This window comes from Fistularia commersonii, chromosome 7 (genome assembly GCF_037954325.1).
Source record: "Fistularia commersonii isolate RoL2024-O1a breed Wild chromosome 7, RoL_Fcom_v1.0, whole genome shotgun sequence".
In the NCBI taxonomy this organism is placed as follows: domain Eukaryota; kingdom Metazoa; phylum Chordata; class Actinopteri; order Syngnathiformes; family Fistulariidae; genus Fistularia; species Fistularia commersonii.
Genome location: NC_141290.1, coordinates 8,605,331 through 8,621,770, shown reverse-complemented (window position 1 = coordinate 8,621,770; position 16,440 = coordinate 8,605,331). Strand labels below are relative to the sequence as shown.

General features: G+C 55.7%; 3 protein-coding genes across 6 annotated transcripts; 2 read left to right on the top strand and 1 right to left on the bottom strand.

Annotated features, from left to right (window-relative positions):
• The first annotated feature begins 2,903 nt into the window (after positions 1-2,903).
• LOC147232648 (uncharacterized) lies at positions 2,904-5,408 on the top strand. Its single transcript, XM_086149619.1, has 5 exons — positions 2,904-3,122; positions 3,684-3,797; positions 4,159-4,219; positions 4,328-4,401; positions 4,484-5,408. The coding sequence occupies exons 1-5, from the start codon at positions 3,072-3,074 to the stop codon at positions 4,553-4,555; spliced, it is 372 nt and encodes a 123-aa protein (XP_086005745.1). The 5' UTR covers positions 2,904-3,071; the 3' UTR covers positions 4,556-5,408.
• A 254-nt stretch (positions 5,409-5,662) lies between these two features.
• Positions 5,663-11,835, bottom strand: slc45a1 (solute carrier family 45 member 1). 4 transcript variants are annotated; one of them, XM_086149616.1, is made up of 10 exons: positions 11,479-11,835; positions 10,594-11,037; positions 10,403-10,495; positions 9,559-9,783; positions 8,636-9,477; positions 8,396-8,549; positions 8,079-8,255; positions 7,802-8,007; positions 7,502-7,727; positions 5,663-6,305 (listed from the first exon to the last, which is right to left on the bottom strand). In XM_086149616.1, the coding sequence occupies exons 2-10, from the start codon at positions 11,015-11,017 to the stop codon at positions 6,277-6,279; spliced, it is 2,376 nt and encodes a 791-aa protein (XP_086005742.1). In that variant the 5' UTR covers positions 11,018-11,037; positions 11,479-11,835; the 3' UTR covers positions 5,663-6,276. The 4 variants fall into 4 exon arrangements, with proteins under 4 accessions (XP_086005742.1, XP_086005744.1, XP_086005741.1 ...); XM_086149618.1 differs by lacking the exon at positions 11,479-11,835 and having other exon boundaries at positions 10,594-10,648; positions 10,765-10,900; XM_086149615.1 differs by having other exon boundaries at positions 5,663-7,727.
• Positions 11,836-12,065: 230 nt separating this feature from the next.
• prxl2b (peroxiredoxin like 2B) lies at positions 12,066-16,430 on the top strand. The gene is made up of 8 exons (XM_086149614.1): positions 12,066-12,326; positions 12,755-12,830; positions 13,375-13,579; positions 13,701-13,752; positions 13,901-13,964; positions 14,117-14,192; positions 15,184-15,302; positions 16,126-16,430. The coding sequence occupies exons 2-8, from the start codon at positions 12,768-12,770 to the stop codon at positions 16,150-16,152; spliced, it is 606 nt and encodes a 201-aa protein (XP_086005740.1). The 5' UTR covers positions 12,066-12,326; positions 12,755-12,767; the 3' UTR covers positions 16,153-16,430.
• Positions 16,431-16,440: the final 10 nt, after the last annotated feature.

Below are 16,440 nucleotides of genomic sequence, written 5' to 3'. Positions count from 1 at the left end.
ATTTTCAAGGCAAATGTCAGATGAGTCTGATATGTACTGTTAACAAATGCGTTTTTTTTATATGTATCATATCTTGTGGCGACCCGGCCCGTCTGTCAAATTTTTTAAAGTCAATGCGGCCCCTGAGCCAAAAAGTTTGCCTACCCTCGATCTAGCATCCCTCCTCTCCGCCGTCACTGTGACGACCAACCCAGGGGGCCCGAGGTGTGCGCCCCCCTCCTCCTCATCTTCTTCTTCTTCTTCTTCTACCAGCCAGTTTGTGAATGCAACCTCCCCCCGCTCCGGGCCGGTCCAAGCTGGGGAAGCACAGGTGTAACTCATCACATTAACACCGGGCAGCGTTCCACTTAGCTGCCTGATCAGAGAGCGAGTGGAGCTCTGCGACCAGCACCGCTCATCCATCTACCCATGCATGCATTCATTCATTCATTCATCACCCCTCCCTGCCCCATCCATTGTTTTATTGTCCCTGCTATCATTAGATCCGTGTGTATTAATAGTCTGAGTGCAGACTATATTTTGAAGCACAGCTTTTCCTCTGATTCTGCTGAGTGTTGGTCGGGAGGTTGGTGGGGGGGTGGTGGGGGGGTTAATGGTTGCCTTTTGTTTATTTGCTCATGTTTCACAAAGGGGACCCTCGGTGGGTGGTGGGGGGCGGCTCTTGTCTTGTGCAGCTCCTGCTCCACTGGTAAGTACCACTTTGGGTTTGAATTTGCATCACACACAAGGTATCTGCACCTCGCTGCAGATGTGTCGTCAAACACCCCTCAAACTGCCCACATCCCCCGTCCCGTAACGCGTACCACCCCCGCAGCGTTCATTGGAAACGCGGGTCAATCCCGCACCCGTTTCCTGACTCCGAGGTAGAATCGGCGGGCGGGTGGAGTCGAGTGTGACGTCGTCTCCTGAGAGCTGGAGATCTCGTCCCGGCATCCCGCGGCGTCCCCGGCGAGAAGTCAACCCGCTCTTGCCCCCGGCCCGCCGCCCGACTCACCCGACAGCCGGGGTGGAAGCCCGCCGACCCGTGAGGGACCCCGCTGCTCAAGACAAGAGCGCTCGGGTCACCCCCGCCAATCCCTCCAATTACGGCCACCCCCGACCCTCCGCTAATCCTGACCCCTGCTCTTTGATGCCCCCCCCCCCGCCCCTGACATTCCACAAGTCAGGTACCTCTTTTGTCTGTGGGAAATTGGGGTGAAATGATGGTGCCATAGATGAAGAACCCCCCCAAACCCTGCAGGGATTCATGCACGCTCTTCGGTTTAATGTCGGGTCCGTGTTGCCGTGGACACAAAGGGGCTTTTCTTTGCTCATCTTTTTTTTTTTTAACGTAGTTTCCATGAGGAAGGACCCTTATTTCTTGGCGCCGCCACACCGCGGGATCCTCTCACCTGCAGAGGGAACAGGGCCGCCGCTCCTCTCTGGACGGAAACATGTTCGGTCGGCAAATAGAGAATGGACAGGAAATGATCTCACACACTCACACACACACACACACACTTTTGATTCTGCCCATTTTCCACTTAAGAGAGAAAGAGTGAGTAATGCTCTCTGCTCCGCCGGACCTCCTCCCGCCGTGACTCCACTGTGGGCACGGTGTGCGGCGAGCGCCCTGGCTGCACTCGGTGAGGCGTTCAGGGCCCCGGCTGCGCTGCCCAAACGGCCGACATTGTGGATCCCTGCGTGGCGAGTCGGCGCCGAGCAGAAAACACAAATCTCAAGATGAAAAACGTAAATATGCTGCGCTGGCCCTCTGATCCGCGCCTGTAACTATGGTCCCCGTAATTACATTTGTGAGCGCAGATGCGAAGCGGCGGGGCCCTCGAGACCGTCGTCAGCGCAGGACCGGAGCCCAGGATATAAGCCGGGTCCGAGGAGGCTCCTCCGATTATGGCGCTGGGACGACGAGGTGGGCAGGAACTCATCAGGAGGACGCAAGAAGAGCTTTCCGAACCAGTGACTCCGGATGAATGCGGCGAGGATTAGCGTGCTGACATCCAGCAGAGCAAAAACACACTGTCAACCGCAACGAGCGGCCAAACAGACGCATGTCGCCACTTCCTTTGGCGCCCGCGCAGATTTCCCCTGCATAAACCTCCTGCTCCTGAATTTGTTTAATAACATGAACGTGATGTAGTTTTCCTCTCCTCCAGGAGAAACATCTCGTTTGAATTGTTTTCGAAGCGCCCGGAGGACATCTGTCGTCCAATAGCGGCAGGCAGATGATGGACTTTCAGTTTCCAGTGTGTGAACCCGGGAGGAAACGGTTACAGTTTGTGGGGGGAGTACTTTCTCTTCCTGTGAAACTACGAGTTCTGTAACCAAGTGAAATAATCTGCATGCAGAGGGTAACGTGTGCGCTGCAGGCCCGTCGAACAAAGCATCACCCGAAGAACGCGGTGCAAACAAGAGCAGGTTCCGGTGGCCAGAACGCGGGCTTTCGGTGGAGGAAGAAAAAAAAAAAGTGAAAGGCGGGACACCTTTTGTTAGAGGAGGTAAATATAGAAAAGAGGAGTGGCGACGGGTTTTCACGTCTTCACGTTACTCCTTTCTTTTCGCCTGTAATTTGACACCCCACCTCTGCCGGAGGGGGGCTGATTGAGAAGAAAGAGATGGAAACACGCCTGGTGAAGTTCTGCAGCACCCCTCCGGCCCAGCCACCCGGTGCTCCGCGGTTCCGCCGTGAGAACGACGCCGGTGTCGAACCGAAAACCCCAAAAACCGGTGGAAGATGAGGGGTTGATATTAGAGGAAGAAAAGAAGTACGGCGCCATCGTGCTGCGCTTTAAAATCGCCGACCAATCAGCGTGGAGGTGGCCGGGAGGCGGGCGCGGTGGTTCTGATCGACACGCCGCTCGTCCAATCAGCTGCCGGGGGGCTCGGCGCAGACCAATCGCACGCCGCGTCGACCTGCCGCATCCGAGCGGAGTGGCTTTTCAACGCGGCGGAGCGGAGACGGCTCAGACGGCAGACATCACTCCTCCCGGCGGCTCCAGCTCAACTCCTGCCCTCCAGAACCTTCCACCCGCGGCGGATTACAGAACCCCGAACCGAACCCTCCACGACCAGCCATGGCCGACACAGCCGTCGACACCACCGCGCCCGCGGAGGTCACAGCCAAGGTGCGTCTCATTCACCTCTCGCCACCCTCGTTTTATCGAAAAAGAAAAAAAAAAGGGGGAAAATTGGGGGAACTTTTTCCGAAAGTTGCTAGCTTGGGGGTTCACCGCCCAGGCTAGCCGTCGAGGGAGCTCCGCCGCCGACAACGGTCGACGCTCTACTTCCCGGGGAATTTGAACCGTCGGCGGCAGAGGAGGAGGAGGAGGAGGAGGGGGGCAGGATAGAGCCGCTCAGCGTCGAAGTCTCTCATGAATTCACCGGCGGAAGGTTCGGAAGGGCCACCGGGAGAAGAGGCGCTCCCGGCGGCCAGACAAAGCGGAGAGCCGCCGGCGGAGCGCGGCAGTGGGCGGGAAAGCGCTCTACACGCGCTCACCCTTGGGGGCCATTGGGGGGGGGGGGGGCGGGGGGGGAGAACGCTCTTTCACAATAAAACCAATCACTTACCAATTTCCCATAATTAATGACTTTTAAAACATTTTCCCCACGCCTGCGGAGTTGTAGTCATAGTAAAGTCACCCGGCGACACGACACTGAAAAGTGCCAACCGTGCTCTTGCTTTGTAGGAGCTGAAGGAGAAGAAAGACGTGGAGGCGGCGGCGGTGGAGGAGAAGAAGCAGAAGGAGGAGGAGAAGACCCAGAAGAGTGCGGACGACGGGGAAGCACCTGCAAACGGCACAGTAAGCTGGAAAGCGCGTCGGAGACGCATGGCCCTTTTGTGTCGGCAGCCCTCCACCGTGCAGGTGTCGCTGCACGGCCTCCCCCCTTCTCCTCCCCCTCAGCTGCTCTCCACGCCGGGCTTTGTTCGGGGAGGGGGGGCGGGGGTCGTTAGATCGGGGCAGATGTTTGGGTTCTCCTGGTCGGGTTCTCCTGGCTCAGGGTCGGAAGGGCTTCACACACATGGCCTCTATGTGGCGACGATTTGGGGGCGGGGAAGGGTTTTCCATCTGTGTGGGGTCTCCACGCTCCGGGCTTCTACTCCTGTATTTCCGGGCGAATAAAGAAAAAAGTCCAATCGATATGCTTCACCCCCCTCAACAGAACGGTGCCAATCACAGTGACAAAGTTGAAGAAACTGCAGAGGAACACAAGAATGGAGACGGTACGGTCCTGGTTCCGCCCGTCCGCCGTTGAGTTAGAGAATACAGCTTTCGAAGTTTTTAAACAAAAGTGAAAGTACTTTTTCTGAAGAGTCAACCTGTCCTCACAGGGGAAGCGGAGGAGGCTCCCCCTGCTGACCAGACGGACGCACAGGCCGAGAAGCGCCCGGCCGAGGAGGAAGAGGTACGTTAGTCTTCAGGGGTGAAGCGGCAGCAGCACCTCCACCACCACCGCCTCCTCTCACCTTGTCCCCTTCCCCCAACAGGACAAAGTGGAGACAAAAAAGCAGAAGACGGAGGAGAACGGAGATTCAAAAGGAGCAGAGGTGGAGGCCTAGACCCCCGCTCCGCCTCCGGCACACCCCCTTCCTCGTCAGCAGCGCCGTCTCACCAGCCTGGTCAACATCGTGTCGTAGAGCTTGTGCTTTCTGTACCTTGGAGAGAGAGATTTCTGTTTGCGCCCACTTTGACCACATTGCACTGGAGTTGTGAGACACCGTGGCCCCGCCTCCTCTGTTTGGGTTCTTTTCTTTTACAACGAAATGTTATTTATTGGTCTATAAAAAAATCGAGGGTGGGTTTTCTTTTTCTACTTGTACAAATTGGGGCCGTGCTGAGTTCAGTTCTTCACACCCGCTTTGTTTTTTAATACCTTTTTAAGCACAACCTCTATTCAGTCAGTGCTGACCAGATGATTCATCCGTCCATCCATGCAGGCAGCTGCTCACCTCTCAGATTCACCTAAAGGACCAAAGATAAGTTTTAAGCGGGGGCTAATACAGGACAGTTGATAGCGTTTATTAGTTGAGGCATGATCTTTTGTGTTTGAGCTGCTAGTTAATCCCCGGCTTGGCTGCCCCGCTAACATAACAGATGGTGCAAATGAATAAAGGGCTCTGTCTCGCGCCTCCCTGGGATGGCTCGGTGCTGTTGTGCGGAGGCGGGATTTTGTGATGTTAATTAACCCCTCTTAAATCTTACGGCTTTGGTCATTCGTTCTGTATGCATTCCACGCAAGTTTGTACCTTTTTATTTTTTATGATTATTCTCCTTTCGGTCTTAATTTTTCTCAGTGAGTTTTACGTTGCGGCTCGGTAACCGCTCGTGTCTTAAGACGATTTCCGAGACGTCGGCTTACCGCCAGCCGCTGCTTTGTATATTCTGATAAACAATAAATGTCTTTATACTTAATGGATCCGGTTTGAATTTGTCCCTTTGAAGATCTTCGCAACGTGGATGATGTCACTTGACCCCATTTTTTTTTTTGTTCCTCCAAACATGGAAAATGGCTGGCTTACATGCAGGAAGGAGCGGGATGGATCTTATATGGTAATGGAAAAGGGAAGCGCTCGACCCGCGGGCTCCACCGCGTGGTGGTCGGCGTGTAGTGCAACAGGAAGCCGCCCGGGTGGAAGCCGATCAATAATCAACACAGGAGTCCACAGTGGCAAAAAAAAGGATTCTCTTTAGTTTTAAACTCAACCCTGAAGAGTAGCCGTTACAGTAACGCGTCTAATATCAAGCTTTAGGTGGTACCTTTATCATAAAAAGTCTTCTTTTCTCCCCAAGCAAGCTGCTTCAGCGCGATCCACACAGGAAGTTTCCTCGGAAACAAGACTCGGCGTGCGTCCCAACATTCGGCGGAGACGGTAACATGAGGCCAGGGGCCTCTGTGAGCATTTCGTCCTCCTCGCAGGCCTCCGCTTGATCTCCTTGCCTGTTTTTTTTTATTTTTTGAGGCTGGCGGAACGGAGCACCCAGGTAGCCGATGGCCCGCAAATGTGGGAGAAGGTAAATTTCGGTTTTAGCCGAGAGACGCGACCGGAAAAAGAGAGAGTAAGCACTGATGACAAGCCCAGGCGGGTTGAGCTGAAGAGTATCGTAAGCATGCGCCCTACTGAAGAGGAAGAGGCCCTGCCGCTGGATCTACGAACCCTGGGGTCCACCTTCAGGGTAAGCCACAGTTCGCATCATGAAGGTCATCATGAGGGTAAGCCACAGTTCACACCAGTCTTCCCTCTGTTTTGCCGTTTCTTCCGTTTTCCGCCCGAATCTGGACTCACACCCCAGTCTCAACTTCTGCTCTCCCTGATAATGACAAGAATCACTGTCATTATTACAAAAGGCACGGTCGGCGGACACAACCCGCCACCAGAAAAGGTTTCTGTGCGGATCTCTGCGGGCCGACTCGGCTCTAGACTGGACTGACTTGACTTTTTTTGCTTTTCTGAAATTTGGTGGCGGCGTGCCGCTCGGTCCAATGTTCTTGTTTGCCGTCCAGAAAAACGCGGACGCGAGAAGCCCTTCGAAACGACAGGGGCAAACGAACGGCGGTCGGTGCGACGTGGAGGTCCAGGTTTGCTCAACAATTAGCGAGGCGCCGCTGGGTGACGGAGGCCCGACGGGTCTCCGCTGCACGTTCGTCTCGCCGGAAAGGCCCGCCTGAGTTAGTGCGACGCCACCGGCGGGGAAGCGAACCCTCAGCCTACAAATGGCAGACGGCTCGAGGAGGAAAAAGGCAGGAGTTAGCAGACAGAGCCGAGGTTAGCCGAACATCCCGGACATGGACGGGGGACGTTGCAGACAGACTGGCCTTATTCACCGAAGGACCTCACTCGCATTCCTTCTCCCACATGCAAACGCACACACATTCATTCATTTGCAAAGTAATACGGTGAGAAAGGGGAGAAATGAGAATGAATACAAACACACACACACACACAGTGTATGGAGACAATGGTCACGTCAGAGAGCAGCAGACAATGTCCGTCTGTCATGCTGCCTGTCTGTCTTTCAGTCTATTTGTCTGTAAACCAGAGTCTGTCTGTCTGTCTGTCTGTCTGTCTGTGTGCCTCCCTTTAAAATAAGTTTGTCTGTCCGCTAGTCTCTGTCTGACTGTCTGTCCATCCACCAGACTGTTGGATTGCCTGTCTTTATGTTTGTGGGACAGTTTCTAAACCAGCCCGTCCGTCCAAACAACTGTTGGACCGCCTGTCCGATTGTCTAAATGTCTGCCTTCAGCCAGTCCGTAATACGGCCTGTCTGTCTGTCTGTCCGTTCAACCGGTCTGCCTGTCTGTCTTCCAGCCTGTCTGCCTGACTGACACTTATAGGTGCGAGGTGCCACGTGGCCCGTCGATGGTGGTTGTGTTGGTCCAATGGGCGCGGGGGTGGGGGTGGGGGGGCCCGACGTGCAAGCAAGAGAGAGCGAGCGGCGGCGAAGGAAACAACGCGTTTTCTAAACGTGCGGCAGGAGTGGCCGGGTCTCGCTATCGGGGGGCTCACCCTCGGGGGGGGGCAGCTGGTACACCACGCAGAGGGACGAGTACAGGCAGCCCACGAACGACATCAGGCTGGAAAAGTACATCACCCCCTGGGCGCCGCCCACCAGCGAAGTCAGCGGTCCCATGGCCACTGATACCAAGATCTGAGCCAGGAAGTACTGGCAGCTGAGCAGTGAGATGTCCACCCCCATCCCTCTGCGGGTCCCCTCCGACGACGAGCCGCAGAACTGCGGGCAGACAGAATACCTGAGTCGGCTTCTCCCGCGTCCGCGGAGGGGAGCTAGCGCGGGCGTGGACGTACCTGTGGGCTCTGGTAGTATTCGCACAGCAGCGAGTAGGGCAGCGTGCACAGCGAGGAGAAGAGCACGCCGTAGGTGACGCACAGCGACAGCACCACGTACAGGTTGGTGGAGAGCGTGGCCAGGCCCGTGCCCAGGCCGAACGCCAGGTAGGCAAAGAAGTAGAGCGTGCGCAGCGAGAAACGCTCCTCTAGTTTCTCCAGGATGGCTGAGGAAGGAGACGGGAAGGTGAGCGCGAATGCGGGCCACCGGGTCCATGATGGAAGATCTCTTCCGCACCTGAGTAGAAGGCAGCGCTGAATGCATAGATGCACATCCCCCAGCAGCCCATGCTGACGCCGGCATTGTAGCGCTGGTAGGCCTCGGACTCGTGGGGCGCCTTGGGGTCACCTTCGAAAACAACCTCCCCCATGAAGTCCGTGTAGAAGAGCAGCATGCCCTCGAAGGAGAGCCAGCCTAAAGAGCGCGGGGGGGCGGGGGGGGGGGGGGACAGTTCTCAAGAGGAAGAGGGTGAGAAGGATCCGCAAGGAGATCCCAAGAGAGGCATCGCAGAACTCACCTGTCGGAGGTTCTCAGGAAAGAATCGTCTTACTCACCCAAGAAATGATTAGTGCAAAGGCTCCGCAGGGACGGGGGCATCCTGTAGATGGCCACACACAGGAGCTTCATGGACAGCTGGTTGTCTCCGGCCTCCCCGTTCTCGCTCAGGTCGCTAGCGTAGCGCACGCCGTTCAGCAGGATGTTGGCCACCTTTAGCGGGCAGAAGCACAGAGGGGTTTGGAAGCGTCGCCTTGCACGCCGCGGCCCGTCGCAATGTGGGGGAGAGTGTGCCGGACCTGCTGGCTGAAGGTCACGGTTCTCCTGCGCCCGTTCTCCAGGACCGCCGTCTGTGCCGCCGCCGGCTCCTCCATGAGCGCCAGGCTCTGGGGTCGCTTAAGAATCCCGGCGGTGGTCTGGAGCTGAGGCCCCGCCACCGGCTCGTTCCCGGACGGGGCCGCAACCGCGGTGTCGGCGTCCCCCGCGACATCCTCACCCTCACCTGCCGGATGACTGGGAGCGTCAGCCGGGGTCCGGTCCTCGCCGGGCGGGGGGGAGTCGGCCGGGGGCGGGGCGGTGGAGTCCGAAGGCGGCGCCTGCGGCGTCTGCTGGCCCGTGTAGCAGTCTATGAGCACGCTGTCGATGTAGGACGTCCCCAGCGAGGAGGCAAACTCGTTTATGCCCAGGAGCGAGCTGTCCCTGCTGATGAAGCTGCCGTATTTAGGGGTGAGGGGACTCATTGGGGAGATGGGGCTGTTGAGGCCGGCGCACAGCCGGGCGTTGGCGCTGCAGGAGTGAGCAAGCGGCTCGGGGTGGGAGGGCCGGGATGCGGCGAAGTGGTAGCCGTACAGAGCCTCCTCGTCCTCCTCGTCCAGCCCCAGCGTCGATCCGGGGGGCACCGGGGGGGACGGGGGCAGCGGGAGGTTTGGGCTCTTCAGCAGGTGCTTCCCGGAGGTCCTGCGGGGCTGGCTCTTCGGCAGCGGGCGCTCCGGGATGCTCAGCAGAGTCATGGCGGTGGCGAACACCAGGGTGACACCGGTGAACAGGTAGATGACCCGCAGCTGACCACCCATCGACTTTCCGAAGTGCGTTTGGTCCCAGTTGATCCCTCCCACGATGTAGCCGAACCCGCCTCCCAGTCCTGCAGGAGACGGGGGGGGGAGTCAGAACACCAGCGGCGGCGCCGTTCTCTAGCAGCCGCCGCCAGAAAACACCCTCCTACCTGCCAGGAGGGCGTGGATGTTCAGGCCGCGGTCCTGGTCCTCCGGGCTGCACACGTCCATCATGTAGGCGTGGCTCGGGTTGTCGGCGGAATCCGCGCTGAAGTCCATCAGCACCACGCCGCACACCGTCAGGACAATCCCCCACTTGTGGTTGGAGGCCGTGTCGGCCAGGGCGCCGCCGATGTCCCGCCCGTTCAGCACCAGCGTCAGGCCGACCAGCGCCCCTGAGAGCAGCGAGGAGGAGAACCGCGAGCTGACAAAAACGTAGGTGGGCAGGGATCCGTTAGCATCCACACGTAAATAGGCAGTTGGTTAAGCTAATGGGACGTGCATATAGCAAGTTAGCTATATATAGCTTATATATAGCTTGTTGGTGAGCAGAAAACCTTATTCCGTTCAACATTATTCATTGGATTCCTCCGGTACAGCAGCGTGTGCTCACATGACCACTCGCTTTTCATTGTTTCTATCATTCATTCATTCACTCATCCATCCATCTATTATTTACACCGCCTCTCGGTCGCAAGGGTGCTGGACCCCATCCCTGCTGATGGAGACATCCAACCATTCACCCTCTCATCCACACGTCTGGACAACGTGAGGAACCCGGAGAACCCTGTGCCGACACGGGGAAACGTGGGGATTCCAACCAGGGACCATCTGGCTGTGAGGAGGGGGTCCTGACCGCATTAGCATTATTAATCTGGTGTTTTATTGTCTGTAAGAGTTCGAACGCATGGCAGAGAGCATTTCGCCATCCTGTCTTCTATCCTCTCCGCCTTCTCCCATCTCCTCCACGACTTCCTAAGCAGCTCCGACAGATGACCCAGCGGCGTCTCGTACCTATGGCCAGGGCCAAGATGAACGGCCTCCTCCGTCCGAAGCGGGACGTGCAGCGGTCGCTCCAGGCTCCGATGAGGGGCTGAAAGAGGAACCCTTGGAGGAGCAAAAACAGGGGTGGGGGTTGGGGGGGCGGGGTGAGACGGGAGGGGCAGGGGGGGCACGGCAGCTGAGGGTACGTGGCGAGGACCTACCCAGGATGGGGCTAATAAACCACACCAAGCTGTAGAACTGATCAGGGAGGCCCATCTGTAGGAGCACAGGAGTCACGTAAGCCGTCTCCATGGCATAACTGAATTCTATACCGAACAGGATGCAGCCGTTGAAGAGCAGCTCTTGGAAGGTTCGTCTCGGGGGAAGCTCACTTAGGTCCAGCTGGTCCAGGGGACAGGGGGTGTTGGGGGGCGGCGGCGGCGAGGGCCGGATCAGCTTCCGCCGCTTGGTCTGCCGTTGGAAGTTGTTGGCGCGGTGGCTGAGGTGGCGGGTGGTGGAGGTGGGGAAGCTGGCCGTTTTGGGCAAGGAGCTCCTCCAGGAGACCTCCGGGGCGGCGGAGAACCTCCCACCCGCCGGGCTGGACAGGAGGGGGTCGGTGGGGGTGCCCATCCCCGGGGAGGACATCTCTGTGGAGGGGGGTTATTCTGCAGCAGCGTCACACACACACACACACACACACACACACACACACACATACACAAAGGTTGGAATCAGCTGACTGTCCCGGTAGAGGTCATTGAAGGGGGGAGATGGAATGGTGGGGGGGGATTGCGGTCCCGGGCGGACCGGCGCGCACGGTACACTGCAACCAATGCGCGCCCTGGTGACGTGCGCAGAGCCACATGCACGGCAGAATACAGCAGCGTGGGATGCGGCACGGCGATACTGTTTTATGGCGAGGGGGGAGGGAGGGGGGGTACAGCAAACACCGTTTCCGGTATTTCCGTCGTCAATTACACTCTTTACACGAAGCGACGGATGTTTTTTCTGTCTCCCGACCCCCCCCCCTCCCCCCCTTCCCCACAAGCACACGCATACGCGCACGGGTGTGGACGCCGAGCCGACACCGGGAGGACGATGATTACCTCGCATCCCGCAGACTCTGCGGCCGTCGTGGGCGGGAGAGGTGATCAGCCTGCGGTGGTCATTCCGTCCGCGTGGATTTTCTTCTCCTCTTCCTGTTTCCCTTCGATGCTCTCATCCCCCACTCGCTCTCTCCAAGGTCCCTTCTTCTTCTTCTCCTCCTCCTCCTCCTCCTCTCCCCTCTGCTCCGCTTCCCCCTTCGCCGCTTCCTGCCGGCCTCTCCCGTGACGTCACGCCCCTCCCTGCAACATCAGCACCACCATCCATCCATCCATCCATCCATCTATGGTGACATTCTTGTCAAGGTGATGGTCTGTGATTTTCTTCTCATGGGATGGACCTCCTCCCACAGGCGCAGGTGTGAGATGTTGGGGAGGAGGTCTAGAACGTTGAAGGGAGTCGGATCCTCCACCGAGGCGGGGGTGAGATGATCACACCCCTTCCATCAACGGATGCTGAATATTTCATGGAAGGTGGTGGCGGCTCTCTGTCCCATTAGAGGTCCTCAGATGACCTGAGAACCCACAGACCAGGATGAACACGTCAGCTGCAGAAGAGAAGGAGATAGCATGAGGACTGCTTTTTCGTTTAAGATGTACCAGGATGTAGCTGCAGCTGAAACCCGAACACCATCAGGTTGTTTCCGTCCAGCCTGCTGCAGAGCTGTCCAGGGGTTTCCGTGTTTACTCTGAACCTGCCGGCCCGGCTGGAATTTGACCTTTTTTTTTTTTTTTTTATAGTCACATAAGCAGCGATAAAGAGGGTCAAGGTTTGCAGGGAGCAGCCTCTCAGCTCACCTGTGCACACCTGAGGAACACACCATCTGCTCCAGAGGGTTTCTTCTGAAAAGGTGACAGGATGACAATATGTACGTTTAAAAGACACATCACAGGGAAAGAACTATGACCCACTGGTTTTGTCCTCATTTGGAGTTTAAACCTCATGGAAGAGAGACAAAAAAAACAAAAACAAATTATAATTGTTGATGATTATTGCAGCGACAATAATCGTTGCAAACAACGTAATTCCGGTGTTCCTACCAACTACTACGAGGTTTGCGTTCTGTTTTGTGCCTGAGAGAATTGTTCAGGGGCAAACTTCTCCCATGACCATCCCGCCCAATCGGCAATAAGCCCCGCCTTCTCAAAGAATAGAGCTCTTTTATTGGCTGTTAGGACACAGGGCAAACATATGATTGGACATCGGCCGTCAGTGGGCGTATCCCGGAAGTAGTCCGCAAGCGTTACAAAACACTGTTTTTGTGAATTTCTCGTACAGAAGCGGTGGAAAAATGGCCCAAATCGACCTCGACCTGGTCGGTAAGAACACGGTGAAAGACACGGAGACAGGGGAGGTAAGGACCCCCGCCGAGGGAGGCGCTCTTTAATGGAAACTGTTAAATTTAAGTGTCCGATTTACTGGAAATGCTGGGCAGAGTGATGCTGAACTCTATGCCGCCCACTCTATTCCTCAATAAACAAATTGAATATTTGCTTATAGAATGTAATTTAGCAGAAACTGTTACATTTCTTTAAACATTTTTGTCGACATTAATTTGTTTAAAAGGGCCTTTTGTCCACTGTTTTCTCCTATTCATCCTAGTAGTTGTCGGTTTATGATTTCTAATCTTGATTTTCAGACCTTCAGGACCAAATTAAGCACAAAATTAATGGGAAATACCATTCTGGGTCCCTTTTGGTAATTAAGGTATTGATATAGCCTGTCACCTGCTGAGCCGCCGGCCAATTACCTCCCAGCATTAGAGCAAGTGGAGTGTAATGAGCTGCCAGGTGATTTACTGCGGGCCCCCTAAGGACGGCATGAAGAGGAGTCAGGAAGCTGCAGTTTGATGCTTAATATAAATATGTAACATCGCGTTTGTGCGGCGTGTCCCCCAGAGCGTGGAGCTCCAGACCCTGTGGCGCGACCAGCCGGCGGTCCTGTTCTTCCTGCGCAGGTTTGGCTGCCAGGTGTGCCGCTGGACGGCGGCAGAGATCAGCAAGCTGGAGCCGGACCTGAGGGCCAGCGGCGTGAGGCTGGCCGGCGTGGGGCCCGAGGAGGTGGGGCTCCAGGAGTTCAAGGATGGGGGGTTTTTCAAAGGAAGTGAGTAAATCTAGAGGACAGATGGAGGTGAAGGCATCAGACACAAGTTAATGTTTTTACAGTTTAATTGTATTTGATGTACAGGTACATAACCGTCTTCCATCCTCTCCTTTTCCCCAAGCTGTGTACGTTGACGCCCAGAAGAAATGCTACAAGGACTTGGGCTTCAAAAGGTGAGTCGGACAAATCCTGCAAAATCAAGAGTCTCCGTTTGAAGGAAATCTTGAATCCCAGCGTGATAAACCAGGTTTGAGCCTCTATCATGATCTTCTCTCCTCTCGGATGACCTCTCGCTCTGTTTTCTTTTTCAAACAAACTCAGGTACTCGGCTTTAAGCATCGTTCCCGCTGCGCTTGGGAAGAAAGTGCGAGACGCCGCAGCAAAGGTGGGGTCACCGCAGCCGTGTCTTTTGAGATTTCTTGTCATCCAAATCTTGTCTTATCACAATTGTAGCGGATTAATAATCCAGATCAACGTGTTGGTTTGCTCGGCTTCTTTGTTCCTTCAGTCTTCTGCTCTTCTGTATCCTGGTTTCAGGCCAACACCCAGGGCATCCAGGGGAACTTCTCAGGAGACCTGCTGCAGAGTGGAGGCGTGCTCATCGTAGCCAAAGGTACGGAGACCTCCTGAGAGAGGGACAGCTCGCTGGCAGAACACGAAACGTGCCTGGTAGTTCAGAAGACTTGGTGCCGGCGGGACCGGAACCTGAGCCGGCACCACAATACGGAGAAGCTTTAATGAGTCATTAGAATTCAGATAACATAGACCTCAGCCTTCCAGCCAAAGGCGCTTTAACAACAGGGCCTTCCAATTGACACACATTAATATCTGTGTGTGTGTGTGTGTGTGTGTGTGTGTGTGTGTGTGTGTGTGTGTGTGTGTGTGTGTGTGTGTGTGTGTGTGTGCGCGCGCGCGCGCACCCCCCACCCCCATACAGGCGAACTCTATTCTTGTGTGAATTTCCTCTTCCCCGAGATGTTCGTGTGTGTCCACTCATCAAGAATGGCCCTTTGTTGGGGTCAAAGGTCAGCTAGGGCCCAACCCACTTCCCTGGATCAGATTTTGATTTCCTTGAGCAGAAGAACTCCCAGGTCTGCAGATGGCGTCATCTCAGAGGTGTTTGCAGGCTGAAGGCCGGGGAGGCTGGTTCTTCTGACCTGAGTGTGTCCGAAGTGTGTGGGAGAAATCCAGAGTCCAGTGGTGTCCTGATGCAGGCTGAAAATTACATTCCGTCTCTGTCCACTAGAGGCCAGTGTCACACCACATTATGGAACCCACCTGAAGGCTCTTCTGGCATTAATAGTCTGTATCAACGCTGATAAGTATTTAACCTCCAATAAGGCAACAATAACGAGTTGAAGAGTCTTTTTCTTTTTAATAGTGATAGGCTATTATCGTCTCGGGAACTCAAAATTATAATCTTTTTTAGTGGGAAACATAAAAAGCTAGTGAGGGATCTCCACAGCCTCCATCTAACCCTCCCCTCTGGCACCGACTCACTTTCTGTCTTCCTCCCCTCCATCCATAAATCTCTTAATTTAATCATCCGGGAGCCTTTTCTCCATACGTCTTATTATTGATTGGACATCATCTACCCCCTAAAGGTGGAGAGAAGGTCCTGCTGCACTTTGTCCAGGACTCGCCAGGAGATCACGTCCCTTTGGAGGAGGTCTGCGAGGCCCTGGGCATCTCAACCCACGTGAAAGAAGACCAGATGCCGAAAGTAAGACTCCTTCAGCCGAAACAGATGGGATGGGGTTCTGATCACAGAGCTGTCAATCACCTGATCATCATGTGATTGATAGGCTGGGTTCTCTCCGGGTTCTCCATCTTCCTCCCACAGTCCATCCATAAACAGACAGCAGGTTCACTGAAGACTCAAAAGTTGTCCGTACATGTGGATGAGAGGGTGAACGGTCGGATGATTGACAGCCGTCTGCCCATGTTAAGCCCCGCCTCTCGCCCCATTGCCAGCTGTGATTGGCTGCAGCCCCTCTGCAAGGAGAACCAGCAGTGTGTGTGTGTGTGTGTGTGCGCGCGCACAGATGATTGTGCTAAGTTATTGAGCGCTGGCGCCCCCTGGTGGATTCCAAGTCATGAGTTCCTTTGGGTGTTAAACACATTTGATCTGATCACTTGACCACGGTGACCCCTGTCCATCCCCAGAGGGTGGCGGTAAGCGAGATGGCCGCGCAGAACTGTGTGAAGCGCGGCGAGTGTCATTGATGGCGCCGGAGAACAGAGTGTGTATGTGTGTGTGTGTTTGAGAATCAGGACCATCGGACCCGGAGCTCCTCCTCCCAGGTCCCAGAAGAGCTGATTCCCAACTTTGGCAGTAACCAGAAATATTTTCCACCCCAGCCGCCAGCGTCGGGGTTTCCCGAGGTTGAGCAGTTGTGAAACCGTGGCAGCCCCGCCCCTCCTCGCCCCCCCCCTCCGGAGTTCCAACCCGCACGCCGTTTTCCTGGCAGCCATCAGCACCAAGGTGTCAACACGGATAACGGGCGATGGATGGCACATTTAACCTCTTGTTCTCTCTCTCGCAGTGCGCCGATGGCGTCTGTGCACGGTGACGACGCCCATGAGACCCCCGAGCTGTCCTGGATGTGTTGTTCTGGCAAGAGCGACAGGTGGCGAGCTGGACCGCAGCGGGTTTCAGACGCAGGAACATTCCAGCGTGTTTTCACGGAGGCTCAGACGCCCTCCGAGGCGTGAGTCCGTTTTGGAAACCCCTCGGACCCCCGCCAACATCGACACTTTGTAAAGAAAACAGACAGCAAGATGGATTTTTATGACTCCTTCTCGTTTTTGTCTCTGCACAGCTGTAATAAAGAGGTTGTCTTCATCCTGACCCCACAGCA